We start from the raw sequence: 14,389 nt of genomic DNA, 5'->3' as shown, positions 1-14,389 counted from the left end.
GCATGAGCCGTATAAACTGATGGACAGAATGGATTTCAGAATTTTATCATAGTAGACCCCACGGAGGTTCATGCTGTACGGATTCTGTACAGCCGGACGCTGCACTCAATCCGCATCCGAAGGCGGAACTTCTGATACCTCGCATTTCCAACATGTGTATACAGAGGGAGAGAGACCGATTCCTCGGCAATGTTTGCACGTGTGGGGATCATGATATCCAATCCGTCCATCATGTTAGGATCCTCATATCCTCCAATTGAACAGGAAAATAAGGCCGATCCAAAACTCAGATGGGCCAATACCACGTAAGAGCATGCCTAAAACGGCTAAAATCACGTGTTGTGTCCCATATGCCCCTTGGAATGGCCAAAATTTTGGTACGTACATTTATTGATATGGTTTTCACCTTATAAATGGATGAGATGACATATTCAAAAAGCGGTGCGCTCCACAAACAATCTGTAAGTTTTTAATGGAAGCTGTCCCCACCTCATCTATTGCAAGTGGTGTGACCCACCATGTTTTAGTTCAGGTTGGGTTTTGGTAAGGAAAGTCAAATTTAAAGGGCTCACCTTATGGACGGACTGGATGTAAGCCTACATCATAGTGGACCCCACACACCACGGTGTAGAATAAAGCTAATCTACAGACGTTGCGGAGGAACAGAGCTATAAAAGAAATCTGAAAATTGCAATTTTTTCCTTTTTCAAACACCTCTCTCTCCATCTGCAGAACGAAACCATCGACTTCAATCTATCCGTCGGATGGCGTCTGAGGAGGAAGTGCCGGAAGGGACTGTGCAGAACATCTTGGATCAGGAGAGCCTGAAATGGGTTTTCGTCGGAGGTAAGGGCGGTGTCGGAAAGACGACGTGCAGCTCCATCCTTTCCATTCTTCTTTCCAAGGTCCGCGCCTCTGTTCTGATCATCTCGACGGACCCTGCTCATAATCTCAGCGACGCTTTCCAGCAGCGATTCACCAAAATCCCCACATTAGTCAATGGCTTCACGAATCTCTTCGCAATGGTATGCGCATGCGTCTATGATTACTAGCTGAATTAGTAGCTTATTTATTGATTATTTTAAAAGTTGGGTTTTCTTGATTCTGAATAATATTGCATCTTTGATGGATTCGGCAAATACCCATTATCTGGATTCAGTTTTTCTTTTTCTCTCTGTTTTTTCCTACGATTTCCGTTGATTATTATGGTGAGAATATGTCTTCATGTTGGATTTCTGAAGAGACTGTCGTTGATTCCAGGAAAGTTTGCATTTTTATGAATTCAGATGATAGCCGTTTTCCTGGATTATTTATTTATTTGTTTCTTAGGCAGGGAGGATTGCAATTTCAATTAAGTACAGACGATACCCAGTTTCTAAGTATATATGATTGGATGGTGCTTGATTGTTTCGTACTCTATTATTATCAGATATTATCAGGATTTATTTATTTTTATTATTATTTTATTTTATTTTGAAGGAAGTGGATCCGAATGTAGAAAATGATGACTTGCCTAATGTAGAAGGGATGGATAGCTTTTTTTCCGATCTAGCAAATTCAATTCCCGGAATTGATGAAGCCATGAGCTTTGCAGAGATGCTGAGGTGAGCTCTCGTTCTCCATGTATCAGACACAACCAAACACGAAATTTGGAACTTTTGGAATGTGTTTTGTTCATGTTCAGTGTCAAAGGATCTTTCTCACATGGATATGTTTTCTCTGGCTCTTATATTGCATCATGCGAATTGTTTCATGTGTCTGTCCTGTTTTTGGCTTCAAGAGCATTTTTGGATGCTTCGTTTTGTCAAATTACAATGTGAGTATCTGAGAATGTGACTCGAATACTTTAGTTTTTTGAAGGATTCAAGGATTGTAAGGCTAGATAAATGTAATGTTGTAATTTTATAAACGTTTTGTTTGACAAGGGTGGGATACAAAAATTTTGCAATAATATATTATGTGTTGAAATTTAGATAAGACTGGAAAAGAAAGAGCATAAAATGTCATCTTGAAACTGTTTGTGTTGGCAACCAGAAAAAATTACCACGGGTACTTTTCGCTCTTGCAGAAGAATCTGTGTAACATTCCTATGGGCTATGTTTATCCTTGGGAGGAATGCTAATATGCCAGTTGCCTCTTAGAACTTCTATGTAGTTCCCTTCTCATGGACATGTGGCAAACAAGTCTGGTTAGGAACTGTTGGGTGGACCACCAAGTGCATTGGCTATTAGATGAAATCTGCAGTGATTGGATAATTGGGACCATTCAGTTTTTGCGAGTTTTTCTGGTTGAATGGAACTGCTTTTCTAAACATTCCTTTTGCAGGTCACTGATCAGATAACTACCACAGGATGGCCCATCAGAACAACAGTCCTGATCGCCAGATGCATGCCAAATGTACCATGAGGGAACTGCATGGAACTTCTATGCACTGATCTGTAGATTTGCATGCCTCTTTTCCTTTGGTAATGGTACCATTTCCTACAGTGCTGTTTTCTTGCCAATTACTTGGGATAAGGCTTAGATGATGATGTTGTTGAATTAATGCCTCTTTACTGATGAGAGAAGGCCACATGGCTTTCATGGATTCCTTCCAGCCGGCATTGAACTTGGCTGACAATAACAAAGAAATAGCAAGCTACAATAAGACAATGAGCCAACAGGACATTTGGTAGAATTTTGTTGGTCACCTCTGACCAATTGATGTGTTGAAACTGTTGACAACTTCTCATTTCCTATTCTATTGTCTACCTCATCTTCTAGAAGACAGGCCCTCGTTATCCATTTCATAATTTTCATAGAGAAAAGGTATGGCATTTACTTGAGGAAAGAAGAGTAGATGATTTATTTGGTAACGATGTGAAACAACTCTTGTAATTACACATGGTGCTATTGCCTTTCTGAAGTTCATCGCTATGGTTGGTGTCGTTCCCATGGCATATTTATGGCTTGTTTGATGACATGATGCTTATTTCTTATATAATACTTCCAAGAGGCCAAGGTTCCTATTCAATGTGAAACTGAACTACCCTGTTTGGTACCTAATCTGTACATGCCCACGGCTGGTTTATCGAATCCATTGATCTGATAGCCCCTGCGAGGAATGAACCATGCCTGAAAATCTCTTCATTTGATCAAACTCTAACCATTCCATTGTTGGCATGTAAATATGCAGTTAAGAAAAAATGCACCAACAGTCCACATTCAACAGAGAAAAGTCAACATTTGATGGTTAGCATCTCCCAATTTGGGAGATCATTTTTTCGCATGGTTCATCTGTGGTAGGTGACATCAGACCAATGGCTTGGATAAACTAACCATTAGCTCCACATGTCCCTATTCATATTGAATTGGAAACTCAGCCTCTAGCTACAAATGTTATTCATTAAGCTATTTCTCGTTGGCATTAGCATTTGTTTTGCTGCAGGTTGGTGCAAACAATGGATTATTCAGTTATAGTGTTTGATACGGCTCCAACTGGCCATACATTGCGGCTTCTGCAATTCCCCACAACATTAGAGAAGGGGATGGACAAAATGATGAGCTTGAGAAATAGATTCAGTGGCCTGTTGAATCAGGTATGTTAAGTTGTAGTTTTTCCGTTCTTCTTGACTCCCTGCTACAAGGATTTTTAGTTCGCACTTGTGGGATCTATCAGTCATAATTAGCAGGTGATGCCCATATATAGATTCATGAGAAATTCAAATTGGTGCAAACAAATTCAGGGTAAACAAACAATTATGTGATAATATTTGTGGAATATTGAATAAATTTGAAAATGTATTTGGGTACATCGAATATTCGAATATTTCATGTTTAGGATACCATTAGAACTGATGTGATATCCTGTCAATTAGCTAGTATGTGATTTCTATTAGGTGCTAGGGGTGGGGTGCAACTTGGGTGGATTGGGTCAGGTTGAGGGTCAGCCCGACGCAACACGAATTGCAACCCGAGCCCTCAACCTGACCTCAAGAGGACCCGGCATGCAACCTGACCCAACATGAATTGCAACCCATGTCCAAGCCAAACCCAAACATAATTCCTCTTTACTTGACCCGACCTTAACCAAATCAACCCAACCCAAATTCATGCGATCATACCCAACCTGATCCGAATTTGCTCAACCCAATTTCAAATCGGGTTGGTGTTTTCCAACCCTAACAAGAACAAGTTCTGGTTGACCCAAACCCTAGTTGCAGCCCTATTAGCTGCTTGATTAACTAATTTACATGTGAATCTATAACAGTGCTCAGCACCAAATTGATATTGAATTGGTATTGGTTTTCAAGGAAAAGTGTTGACGACTGCTCATGACAGGTGACTCGAATTTTTGGCATTCATGAGGAATTTGGTGAGGATGCAATGTTAGGAAAGCTTGAAGGCATGAGAAATGTGATTGAGCAAGTGAATAGGCAATTCAAGGATCCTGTAAGATTTTGCTGCTTCAAAACGCTGTTTCTGTTAAACAGATATATTGAACATGTTTCTTACAACCAAAATATCACCTTCTGCTACTTTTATTTCTAGTATTAGAGCTTCAACAAGACTGCCATATATCGTTTTCATGTTTTTTGCCCTGATTTTGAACTGCTGCTTGCTTTATGTAGGGGAAATGACCTCCTGGTCGAATGCACCACTAGTGCTGTAGATGAATCCATTGGGACTCTTGGACAGTCCAGTCGATCGATCCGGACTATCCATTAGGTCAATAATGCATTTCATAAGCTATCATGAAAAAATCACACCAATTGGATGATTTGGTCCAATTGGTGTGATTTGGTCCATCAGTAAGATGCCCCTCTTTTCTATAGCCATCCTTTTTCCAAACCATCCATTTTTTTGCAAGCCATAGATTGGGTGGTTAGCATCATCTAATGGTAGTGCTTCTGTAAAAATCATAAGCAATCCACGTGGTAGGGCCTTTTGAACTTCAAGATGATGATTGGTCCTAATTTTTTCTCTGCTTGATGTTGACTGTCCATTTTTGTGCTATTAGTTGGATGATTAGGACCATCTGATCTGTGTGGTTTTTGCATCTGATCAATGTGATTTTTGCATCATGGTTTGCCAATAGTGGTATGAAACCAGTGGACCGTCTGGACATGTGATTGGCCGTTCAAAGTATCATTTAAAAGCTTTGGGGATGTTGCTAATTTCCCCATGAAGGTGGGTATGTCAGAAACCTTGACATAAGAAATGTACTACAGCATTATTTCTTATTAGTTATTACTGGGGTACCATGGTTTGTTGCTTCATGAATCAGTCACCCAACAAATGCTTCAAGGCGCATGGTTGGAAGTACCATCGCATCAGTGATTGTCAGTCTTCTTTCTTGTTGCTCACAACATAAGCCATTGAACATCATCATTTTCCCCTTGATTTTATTTTTTTCCTGAGAATCACCACTTGGAAAAGGATGTTCATTTGACAAGATAAAACTCCTATGGCAAAGCAAAAACTAATGAGATAAGGTCACAAGCAAGAGTGACAACAGATCATGGGCTTCTTGCAGTGGGTTTAGGACTCAATATTCAACAGATTCTGCAACTGCCACTTGGTAAGGAAATCATTTTCCAAACCATGTATGTCTGTCTTCTGATTTTCCACCTCTATGACCCATTTTCCAAACCAATTAAGATGGGCCTTTTGAAGTCTTAAGTTGTAGCATTCTTGTTTGGCCTCTGTACTAACAACTCATGATTATGGGTATAACTCGGGCGGGTTGGATCAGGTTGAGGCTCAACCATGTCCAACCTGACGTCAAGAGGACCCAACCTGAATTCCAACCCAAGGCTCCCAATCTGAATTCCTCCATGCTCAACCCTAAACTGTCTCAACCTGACCAGGCCCAACCCAAATAGAGAGTGCTTAACACTTTCCAGGGGCAGGCGGCAGAAAAGTCCACTTGAGCAAAGGATTTAATGTACGTTTATATGAGCATCAATGGCAAACCCACTTGTGCTATGGTGGATACGGGAGTGACTCGCAATTTTCTGTGATTAGTAGGCAAGGTGGCTCGGGTTGAAGCTTGTCAAAGATTCAAGCTGTATGAAAGCAGGAAACTCTGAGGCCCACCCCATTGTTGGGTTGGAAAAAGTTGACCTAACCTGACCCGAATTTGCACAACCCTAACACAACCTGATCTGAACTCAGGTCAGGTCAACTCATGATTTAAGAGAGAAAGGGAGAGAGAAGGGGTGTTCAATCCCAGCAATATTAGCACTATCTTGGCTCTTGGAGAAGTTGTTTGTTCCATTTCTTTGTGGGGAGTGAATTCCATTTGAGCTTTTCAGCTCAGTTTGGTACCTTTTCCATTGTCTAGTGCCTGTCAAACAAGGTAATGGTGTTTTTTGGCTGCAATTGCATAGTCATCTTATATTCATCATTTAGTGAACACATTGACTTAAATAAAACCATTGCCTGTGACCTAATTTACCGGGAATAACTTGGTCTTTATTTGTATTGTTTGTGACTAAAACACCGTTGATGTTCTCAAACTATGTTACCTAATTGTACATGCGGTTTGCATTTATTGAGTGCAAGGCATGATGGTGAATGTATTAAGTAAATAATTATGATAACAGGCTTTCACGTCATGTGGTTGTATGGTCATGATTGCCATTGGGTATAATGCATTTGTGGAACTATTATAGGTTCTGTCTACAATATCATTTTCCAAATCCTTAGTTGATCATATTTTTATTTTTTATTTTATTGTTTTAAGACAGGATTTGACGACTTTTGTCTGCATTTGCATTCCGGAATTCCTCTCTCTCTATGAAACAGAGAGGTTGGTGCAAGAACTTGCAAAGTTTGAGATCGACACTCACAATATCCTCATTAATCAAGTACTTTTCGATGAAGAAGGTGCATTACATGTTCAAAACCCATACAAGGGGGTGCGCCCATTCATGAAAGTTCATTTTAACGATTTTCCTTCAAGCAATTTTCCCCCATTTCGGCATACCTAATTTTTGGGTTCGGTTTGTAATTGTTGCAGGCGTTGAGTCCAAGTTGCTGAAAGCACGAATGCGGATGCAGCAAAAATATATCGATCAGTTCTACATGTTGTACGATGACTTCCACATCACTAAGTTGCCCTTGCTTCCGCAAGAGGTTAGCTTTAGAACCTCCTTGTAGCTCCTTTTTTTTTTTCCTTTGAAGAATTATAATTATATGATCCTTGACTGTAGGAATTGCGTATTATCCTCGGGGTTTCTACTTGACTGGGGTCATGGTTCAGTTATCCAATGGGCCATGCCCCGATAATCTCTCTGATTAGAAGATCTCATCTGTCCAATCCATTTGGCCTCTTTTAAAGTCAATTGTGGACCATTGCTGTATTACTTAGCCATGTAATGCCGGCCTCCAATCAGATTGCGACTGTCCATTGGGGAGATCCTTGGGCCATACTCCATCCACTATTCGCCAATCAGATTATCTAGATCACCTAATCATGGGCCCTACTCTTACAAACTGCAGACCAAAGGATAAAATACATATCCATATGACAAGGATCATAAAATTGATCCTTTTTTTCGTTTCTCTTCGACAAACAACAGCATGTGCCTGTTCCATTAATGAAAAGTGTGGTTTCCACAGGTGTGTGGAGTTGAAGCTTTGAAAGGATTTTCTGATAAATTTCTATCACCATTCAATCCCTCTACTACCGAAGAGACAGTAGAGGATCTGGAGCAAAAGGTGTCCTTGCTACAGTCACAGCTTCAAGAAGCCGAGACAGAGCTAGAAATACTGAGAAAAGGAAAGCAGAAGGCCTGATCTGTTGGCTTCGATTCTCTGTTCCAATTCTTTCAATTTTTTTTTTCCTGCTGCAGTCAGATGCAAGTGGATTGAGCTGCTTCTAAAGACTTACTGTATCTGAGTTTCAAAGGCTCTCTCTCTCTCTCTCTCTCTCTCTCTCTCTCTCTCTCTCTCTCATGCAAATCCAATTTCATGGATGTGTGTCAGCTCATTGTTTTGGATCTGATTGCTGAACTAGATTGGAATCTAACTTAAGAAGTATTTTATCAATAACAGAAACTTAGAATATCAACATTTCAAAATGAGCATTCATTTCATCAGCATAGTCTTACGGCCTGTGGAGGAGGATATGTTACTATTATGTGCACAGGCGCCCCCACATTCGTGTGGGGGAGACTGATGTGTTTGCTTTCCAAAGAAACTAGGGGTGATAATGTTGGCATGTGTGGTCGCACATGTGTGACGCGACCAGACTAAGTCGTAATCCAATTTTCTTCACTATGTGGGCTTACCAACCCTAACATATTAAGAACTGTATGTAGAATGAGGAAGTCAGTTTCTCTCAGTGTGTGGGATGAACTAGTAAAATGGCATGTACCCGTTTGTAGAAAGCCCATGCATCTCCAGGTGATCACTGGACTAACGGCAACCGCAATAGCTCTCTCTCTCTCTCTCTCTCCAAATATATATATATATATATATATATATTTGGAGAGAGAGAGAGAGAGAGAGAGTAATGGTTTCTTGCTAACCATAATGCAGGAAATTTATGTGCGAGCCTTCATGTAAGCCATGAGATGAGGAGAGCGGCTAGGATTCAATTGCATTGAGAGAGGGAGAGTCTTAAAAAAAGATACTTTCTCCTACACTCACACACTCACGGAAACACACTCTTGGAATTGCAAGCGGATTTCACACAAAAGCCTTTGTTGGAAGATCCAGTGCAAGGACTCTATGTGGGGCCCGCTATGATGTTTGTGATAAATCCAACCTGTCCATCTGTTTTTCGAAATCATTTCAGGACATGCGACCAAAAATGAGGAGGATCCAATAATTAAATGTGCCACATGAGAGGAAACAGCGGGGATTTAGCGACCACCGTTGAAACATTTATATGACTACAAAAGTTTTGTATCGGTTTATGTTCCTAATGTTTTCATTTCATCTCAGTAAAAATGACATTATAAATAGTTTGGATGGAATATAAACACCAAGGTGGAGCCTACAAAGGTTTCAACGGTAAGCATTCCTTTCCCCACTATTTCATCTGGTATGGCCCACTTGAATTTTGGATCCTCCTTGTAAAATGTCCTAAAATGATATCTAAGAATGAACAAACGAGTTGGATTTCACACAAAGATCACAGTGGGCCCCACACAGAATCTTTATGCGAATCTTCATGGCAAAGGCTTTAGCCGGAAATCCGCATCCCTGTGTTTGGGAAACAGACTGGCTACTCCCTCGCCACCGGCCAATGGGGGGTAGTCGGTGCTATGTGGGCTCCACCATGATGTATGTGTTCATCTATTTCGTCCATCCGTTTTTTCATCTAATTTAAGGGGTTGAGCCCAAAATTGAAGCATATCTAAAGATAAAGTGGATCATGCTAGGGGAAAAAGTGAATATAATGATTTTCACCGTTGAAACCTTGTTACGCCCCATATTGATGTTTATTTGTCATCCAACCTGTTCATAAGATCATACAGACATGGATGAACAAAAAACAAAAATATAAGCTTGATCTAAAACTAATGTGGCCCCCAAGAAATTTTCAACGGTAGAAGTTCAATTCAACTGTTTCGTGTGGTGTGGTCCATTTGAACATTATATATATCTCATTTTTGGGACCAAGCCATAAAATTATCTGAGAAAATGGATGGACGGAGAAGATAAAATACATAAATCATGGTGGACCTCACACAGTTTACTCAATAAGCTAAGCAATCCCCTTGCGTGTAAGAGGGAAGCGGATTGGTTGGTGTACCACACACCAGCTATATAGCTAGTGTAGATACATGTCTCGCGAAGACAAGTGCCAACACTCCTCGAGCTCCCAGTTTACCAATGGTTCAAAGGAGATCAAAGTTACATGGCCCCACAATGATTTATTTATTATATCCACACCGTTCATCCATTTTCAAGATCAATTTAGACCATTCAAGAAAAAATTAATCATATCCAAAGCTCAAATGGACCACACCAAAAATAGCAGCGAGGACAATGATTTTCACTGTTAAAAAATTCATAGGGCCTACCATAACTTTATTTTTCATCCAATCTGTTTATAAGATCACAAATACATAGATGAAGAGGAAAAACACATTTCATATTGATCAGAAACTTCTGTGACCCCCAAAAGGGTTTCAATGGTAGACGTTCAATCCCCAACTGCTTTTTGCAGTGTGGTCCACTTGATCTTTATATTTGTCTTATCTTTCAGCTCAAGCCTTAAGATGAACTTGCCAAATGGATGGATGTTTTGGATATAACACATACCTCATGATGGGACCCATTGAACTTGTTGACGGTAATACACCAGCTATATAGCTGATGTGTGGTACACCAGCCAATCCGCTTCCATCTCGGAGTGGGACACGGATTACCTAATGAGAGGTTGAGAGGTTGAGCAGCTGAAGTGATGTCACCAAGTTTTGTGGGTCCCACCATGATGTATGTATTATATCGACACTGTTCATCCATTTGGAGAGATCATATATATTATGGCATTATCCAAAGAATGAGGTAGATCAAAAGCTCTAGTAGACCCCACCACAGAAAAAAGTGGGGAGAGTGATGGCCACAGTTAAAATCATCCTAAGGCCCGCTGTACTATTTATTTGACATCCAATCTGTTGATTAGGTCATATAGACCCATATGAAGGGAAAAAACAAAGATCAACTTAATCCAAAACTTTTATGGCCCCCAAAAAAATTTTAATGGTTGACGTCCATTCAATACTGTTTTCTATAATGTGGCCCACTTGAGATTGGGATGTATCCCATTTTTGGTCTCATACCATAAAATGATTTAGAAAAACATATGGACGACATAGATGAAACACATACATCATGGTGGGGCCCACTAGCCATTGGCTGGTGGCGGGGGAGTAGCCAATTCGTTTCCGAACCCAAGGGACACAGATTTCCTGCTAAAGCCTTTCCTATTAAAATCCCGTGGAAGGATTCTGTGTGAGGCCCACTTTGATCTTTGTGTGAAATCCAACCCATCCATTCATTTTTAGATATCATTTTAGGACATTATACCAAAAATGACGAGGATCCAAAATTCAAGTGGGCCATACGAGATGAAACAGTGAGGAAAGGAATGCTTACCGTTGAAACCTTCGTAGGATCCACCTTGGTGTTTATATTCCATCCAAACCGTTTATAAGGTCATTTTTACTGAGATGAAATGAAAACACCAGGAACATAAACCGATATAAAACTTTTGTAGCCATATAAATATTTCAACGATGGTCACTAAATCCCCGCTGTTTCCTCTCATGTGGCCCATATAATTTTTGGATCTTCCTCATTTTTGGTCACATGTCCTAAAATGATTTCGAAAAACGGATGGACGGGTTGTATTTATCACAAACATTATAGTGGACCCCACATAGAATCCTTACATAGGATCTTCCAATGAAAGGCTTTTGCCTAAAATCCGCTTGCAATTCCAAGAGTGTTTCCATGACTATAGGAGAGAGTCTTTTTTATGAAGACTCTCCCTCTCTCAATGTAGCTGAATCCCAGCTAGTCTCTTCATCTCACGGCTTACGTGAAAGCTCGCACATAAATTCCTTGCGGTATGATTCGTAGGAGGCCATTACTTTCTCTCTCTCTCTCTCTATATATATATATATTTGTCAAATACTTGCTTAGGACAACAGTGTGATGGAAATAAAGTCCTTTTTTTTGTCATTTTAGTAGTCAATATCACGGCCTTTTGTGGTCGCCGTGGTGCTCAACCCAACCCAACCTGAGGATGAACCATGGCCTAAGAGTTGCACTGATCTGACAATGTCGAAGTGGTCAATTGGGTGGACTCCATTGTCGGAGATGGTAGAGGTCCCATTCTCAATTTGGAAGGAATGAGAAGGGCATCCTCCATCATAGGGTTATCAGATATTTATTGCTAAACCACCACACCATCTTCGTAGTTCAAATTTCATGATTCAAATTTCGTTGGTTCTTTAGTCCTTTCTACTGGAAATTGAAACATTGATCTGGTGGGATGCCAAATGGACCTCAAGAAACTAACAGTCATTAGTAACTTCTAGTAAAACTCTCATCGTCTACATGCTTTTACAAGTAGAAATCTCAAACACTAAAGGAAGAAAAAAAAAAGAGGATAAGAAACTTTAAACCCTTTCTTCACATTGGATTGTCAAATACATTAGATGCAAATGGTCATGTTGTTTGATAAGCTATCTGCCTTATCCCTGACAACATTTTTAATCAACGTTCTATCATGACCCACTTGATTTATGTACTTTAAAACATCAAGGCGACTGGAACTGACTACTCATGATCATGGTTCTCCATGGAGAAATATGCACCATGAAAGACTTCAAACATCAAGTTACATTTATTACAAGCTTGCATCTGGTTTCAATGTCACTCAGATCTATTCTTATCTGTTGGTAATACGGAGAGTTATTTGATATTTTGACAATGTGTGATGGTTGATACAAAGGCACTTAGGCATTGTACATATGGCATTTGGGGACTCAAATTAAACAGTCCAAATTGCAGGACAGATTAATTGAGCAATCCTAACCTCTGGTTAATGGGCATTTGTTTGTGAGTCATCTTAATTTGAACCAGATTTGGACAGCTTAATCTAAACCACCTGTATGCGACGGGTGAGAAGTTCTTAGGGCGTCTTTTCAACCATCACACTACCTGAGTAACAAAGTTGTTTTTCCAAATAATAAATAACAGCATTAATGCCCCCGTAAATAAGTATTAAAGACTATTATTTTGGAGGAGGAGAACAACTAAAGGTGTACTAAGGGCCCGTTTGGACACACCCTTCAAAGAGGTGTTCTAGGCATAAACACACCCCCTTTTGTTCCAAACCAGGGTTTTTTTTATGTGTCGGGATGCACTTTGCAAACACACCAGTTCACCATCCTGCAAGAGAAATGAGTTTTCATCAAGTCTACCATAAAAGCAGCCTCAATAACCTCCTCCTTTGAGCCAAAACCTTAGTTATTTTTGTGTTTGAGAGCACTTTCATAAACCCAATTGCATCCCCCACTTAGCGACATTGGCAATCAACCAATCAACCAAAACGCAAGCGTCAAACGGACTGTAAAGACGGAAGTATGACACACGTACGTGTTGGGGGAAGAGATGATGGTGAGAGTCTTATACGAACTAAAATTCGTATTAAACAGCTATTAGCAATGCCATGGAAATGACAAGGTGTTGCCTTTTTAAAATAAAATGATGAAAAAAAAAAAGGCAATTCAGTTTTCAGTTTGTATCAGTGGGGCTCATGGTTTTATGATCCAGACAGTTGGTATTGCCAGACTTCTGTGCATGGTTCATGCCAAAAAAGTATTCCGTACATAAAAATCATAGTCCTAGAGGAATGTTTGGATGTCACTATTTGAACATCGAAGTCAAATCAAGTAGGTTTGTGTGGATCGAATATATTTTCTCCCACAGGCTGATTGAAATGCCAAAATCTACCAATTAAAAGAAGGGTATATTTGTTTCACTAGTAAAGGACAACCAATAACTATATATAAATTCTTTCATGTATAGGTGATACTCTATATATGTAATTTTTATTTTCATAATTTCAATTTTATTATTTTCTTTATATATCTAATATTTGCCTTGTATACATAGTGTTTCTTTGTATAAACCAATAAAGTAATATACAAGAAATTACAAGAAAATTCTCCAAATTATCTTGGGCTATCAATCTAAACTACATTTAAATTAGCAATTCACATATTTGATTTGATGTAGAGAGGGTCGCGGACAGTTACATGGCCAAGATGGATCAGAAAAGGCCCGGTCGACGACAGAAGTGATCCGGACCGTCAGACCTTAAATCAGGCGTATCTCGCAATCCGAAACGAGTTATCAGACGTAAAATATATGATTTTGGGGTAGAACGAGCTACTTTAGCCAACCAACCCCGCTATACCGGGTTGCCCAAGCTGGGTTTGCGAAATACCGCCAGATCGACTGTAGTTTCCCTGTTTTAATTCCATTTTTATTATAAATAGTAAGTTTTAATTTGATTATAACTTTTCATCCGTTGGGCTTTAGAAGTTGCGTCCAACGTGAAAAGAGTTTAGAAAAATTAGAAGAACAGTTTGGTGAAGCCAAATAGGACACTTAATATTTTTGGCCAAAAACCTTGCTCACTAGTAGACATCACGACCGTCTATAAATAGTAAGTTTACTATTTATAGTATGTCGCGAATTCTAAAAGTTTTAGTTGTAGTTTGATTCTGATTTCTTTCCCATTGCTTGGTACCCCTATTTAAAGGGTTGTGAACTCATTTTTATTCATTTATCAATTAATTTCGAATTTTATAGAATTTATTTTCTATTTTGCTTACTTTTTTTCTCGTGGATTCGAGAAATCTCTGTGAGGAGT

The 14,389-nt window shown here is 39.6% G+C and overlaps 1 protein-coding gene across 2 annotated transcripts; it reads left to right on the top strand.

The window, feature by feature from the left end:
• The first annotated feature begins 695 nt into the window (after positions 1 to 695).
• On the top strand, positions 696 to 8,087 carry LOC131233520 (ATPase GET3A-like). 2 transcript variants are annotated; one of them, XM_058230265.1, is made up of 7 exons: positions 696 to 1,025; positions 1,480 to 1,604; positions 3,428 to 3,578; positions 4,348 to 4,431; positions 6,732 to 6,870; positions 7,004 to 7,119; positions 7,606 to 8,087. In XM_058230265.1, exons 1-7 carry the CDS (start codon positions 765 to 767, stop codon positions 7,780 to 7,782), a joined length of 1,053 nt encoding a protein of 350 aa, XP_058086248.1. In that variant the 5' UTR covers positions 696 to 764; the 3' UTR covers positions 7,783 to 8,087. The 2 variants fall into 2 exon arrangements, with proteins under 2 accessions (XP_058086248.1, XP_058086247.1); XM_058230264.1 differs by having other exon boundaries at positions 697 to 1,025; positions 4,321 to 4,431.
• The last annotated feature ends 6,302 nt before the right edge of the window (positions 8,088 to 14,389 follow it).

Source organism: Magnolia sinica, chromosome 18 (genome assembly GCF_029962835.1).
Source record: "Magnolia sinica isolate HGM2019 chromosome 18, MsV1, whole genome shotgun sequence".
Classification (NCBI taxonomy): domain Eukaryota; kingdom Viridiplantae; phylum Streptophyta; class Magnoliopsida; order Magnoliales; family Magnoliaceae; genus Magnolia; species Magnolia sinica.
The sequence above is the reverse complement of the archived record's forward strand: the minus strand, read 5'-3'. Positions and strand labels throughout refer to the sequence as shown.

Bases quoted from the DNA above. Each gene is read 5' to 3' on its own strand.
- LOC131233520 (XM_058230264.1), top strand. From the start codon at position 765: ATGGCGTCTGAGGAGGAAGTGCCGGAAGGGACTGTGCAGAACATCTTG. The intron at 3,579-4,320 runs GTATGTTAAGTT...TGCTCATGACAG, and splicing joins TCAGTGGCCTGTTGAATCAG to GTGACTCGAATTTTTGGCAT. The intron at 4,432-6,731 runs GTAAGATTTTGC...GTTTTAAGACAG, and splicing joins ATAGGCAATTCAAGGATCCT to GATTTGACGACTTTTGTCTG.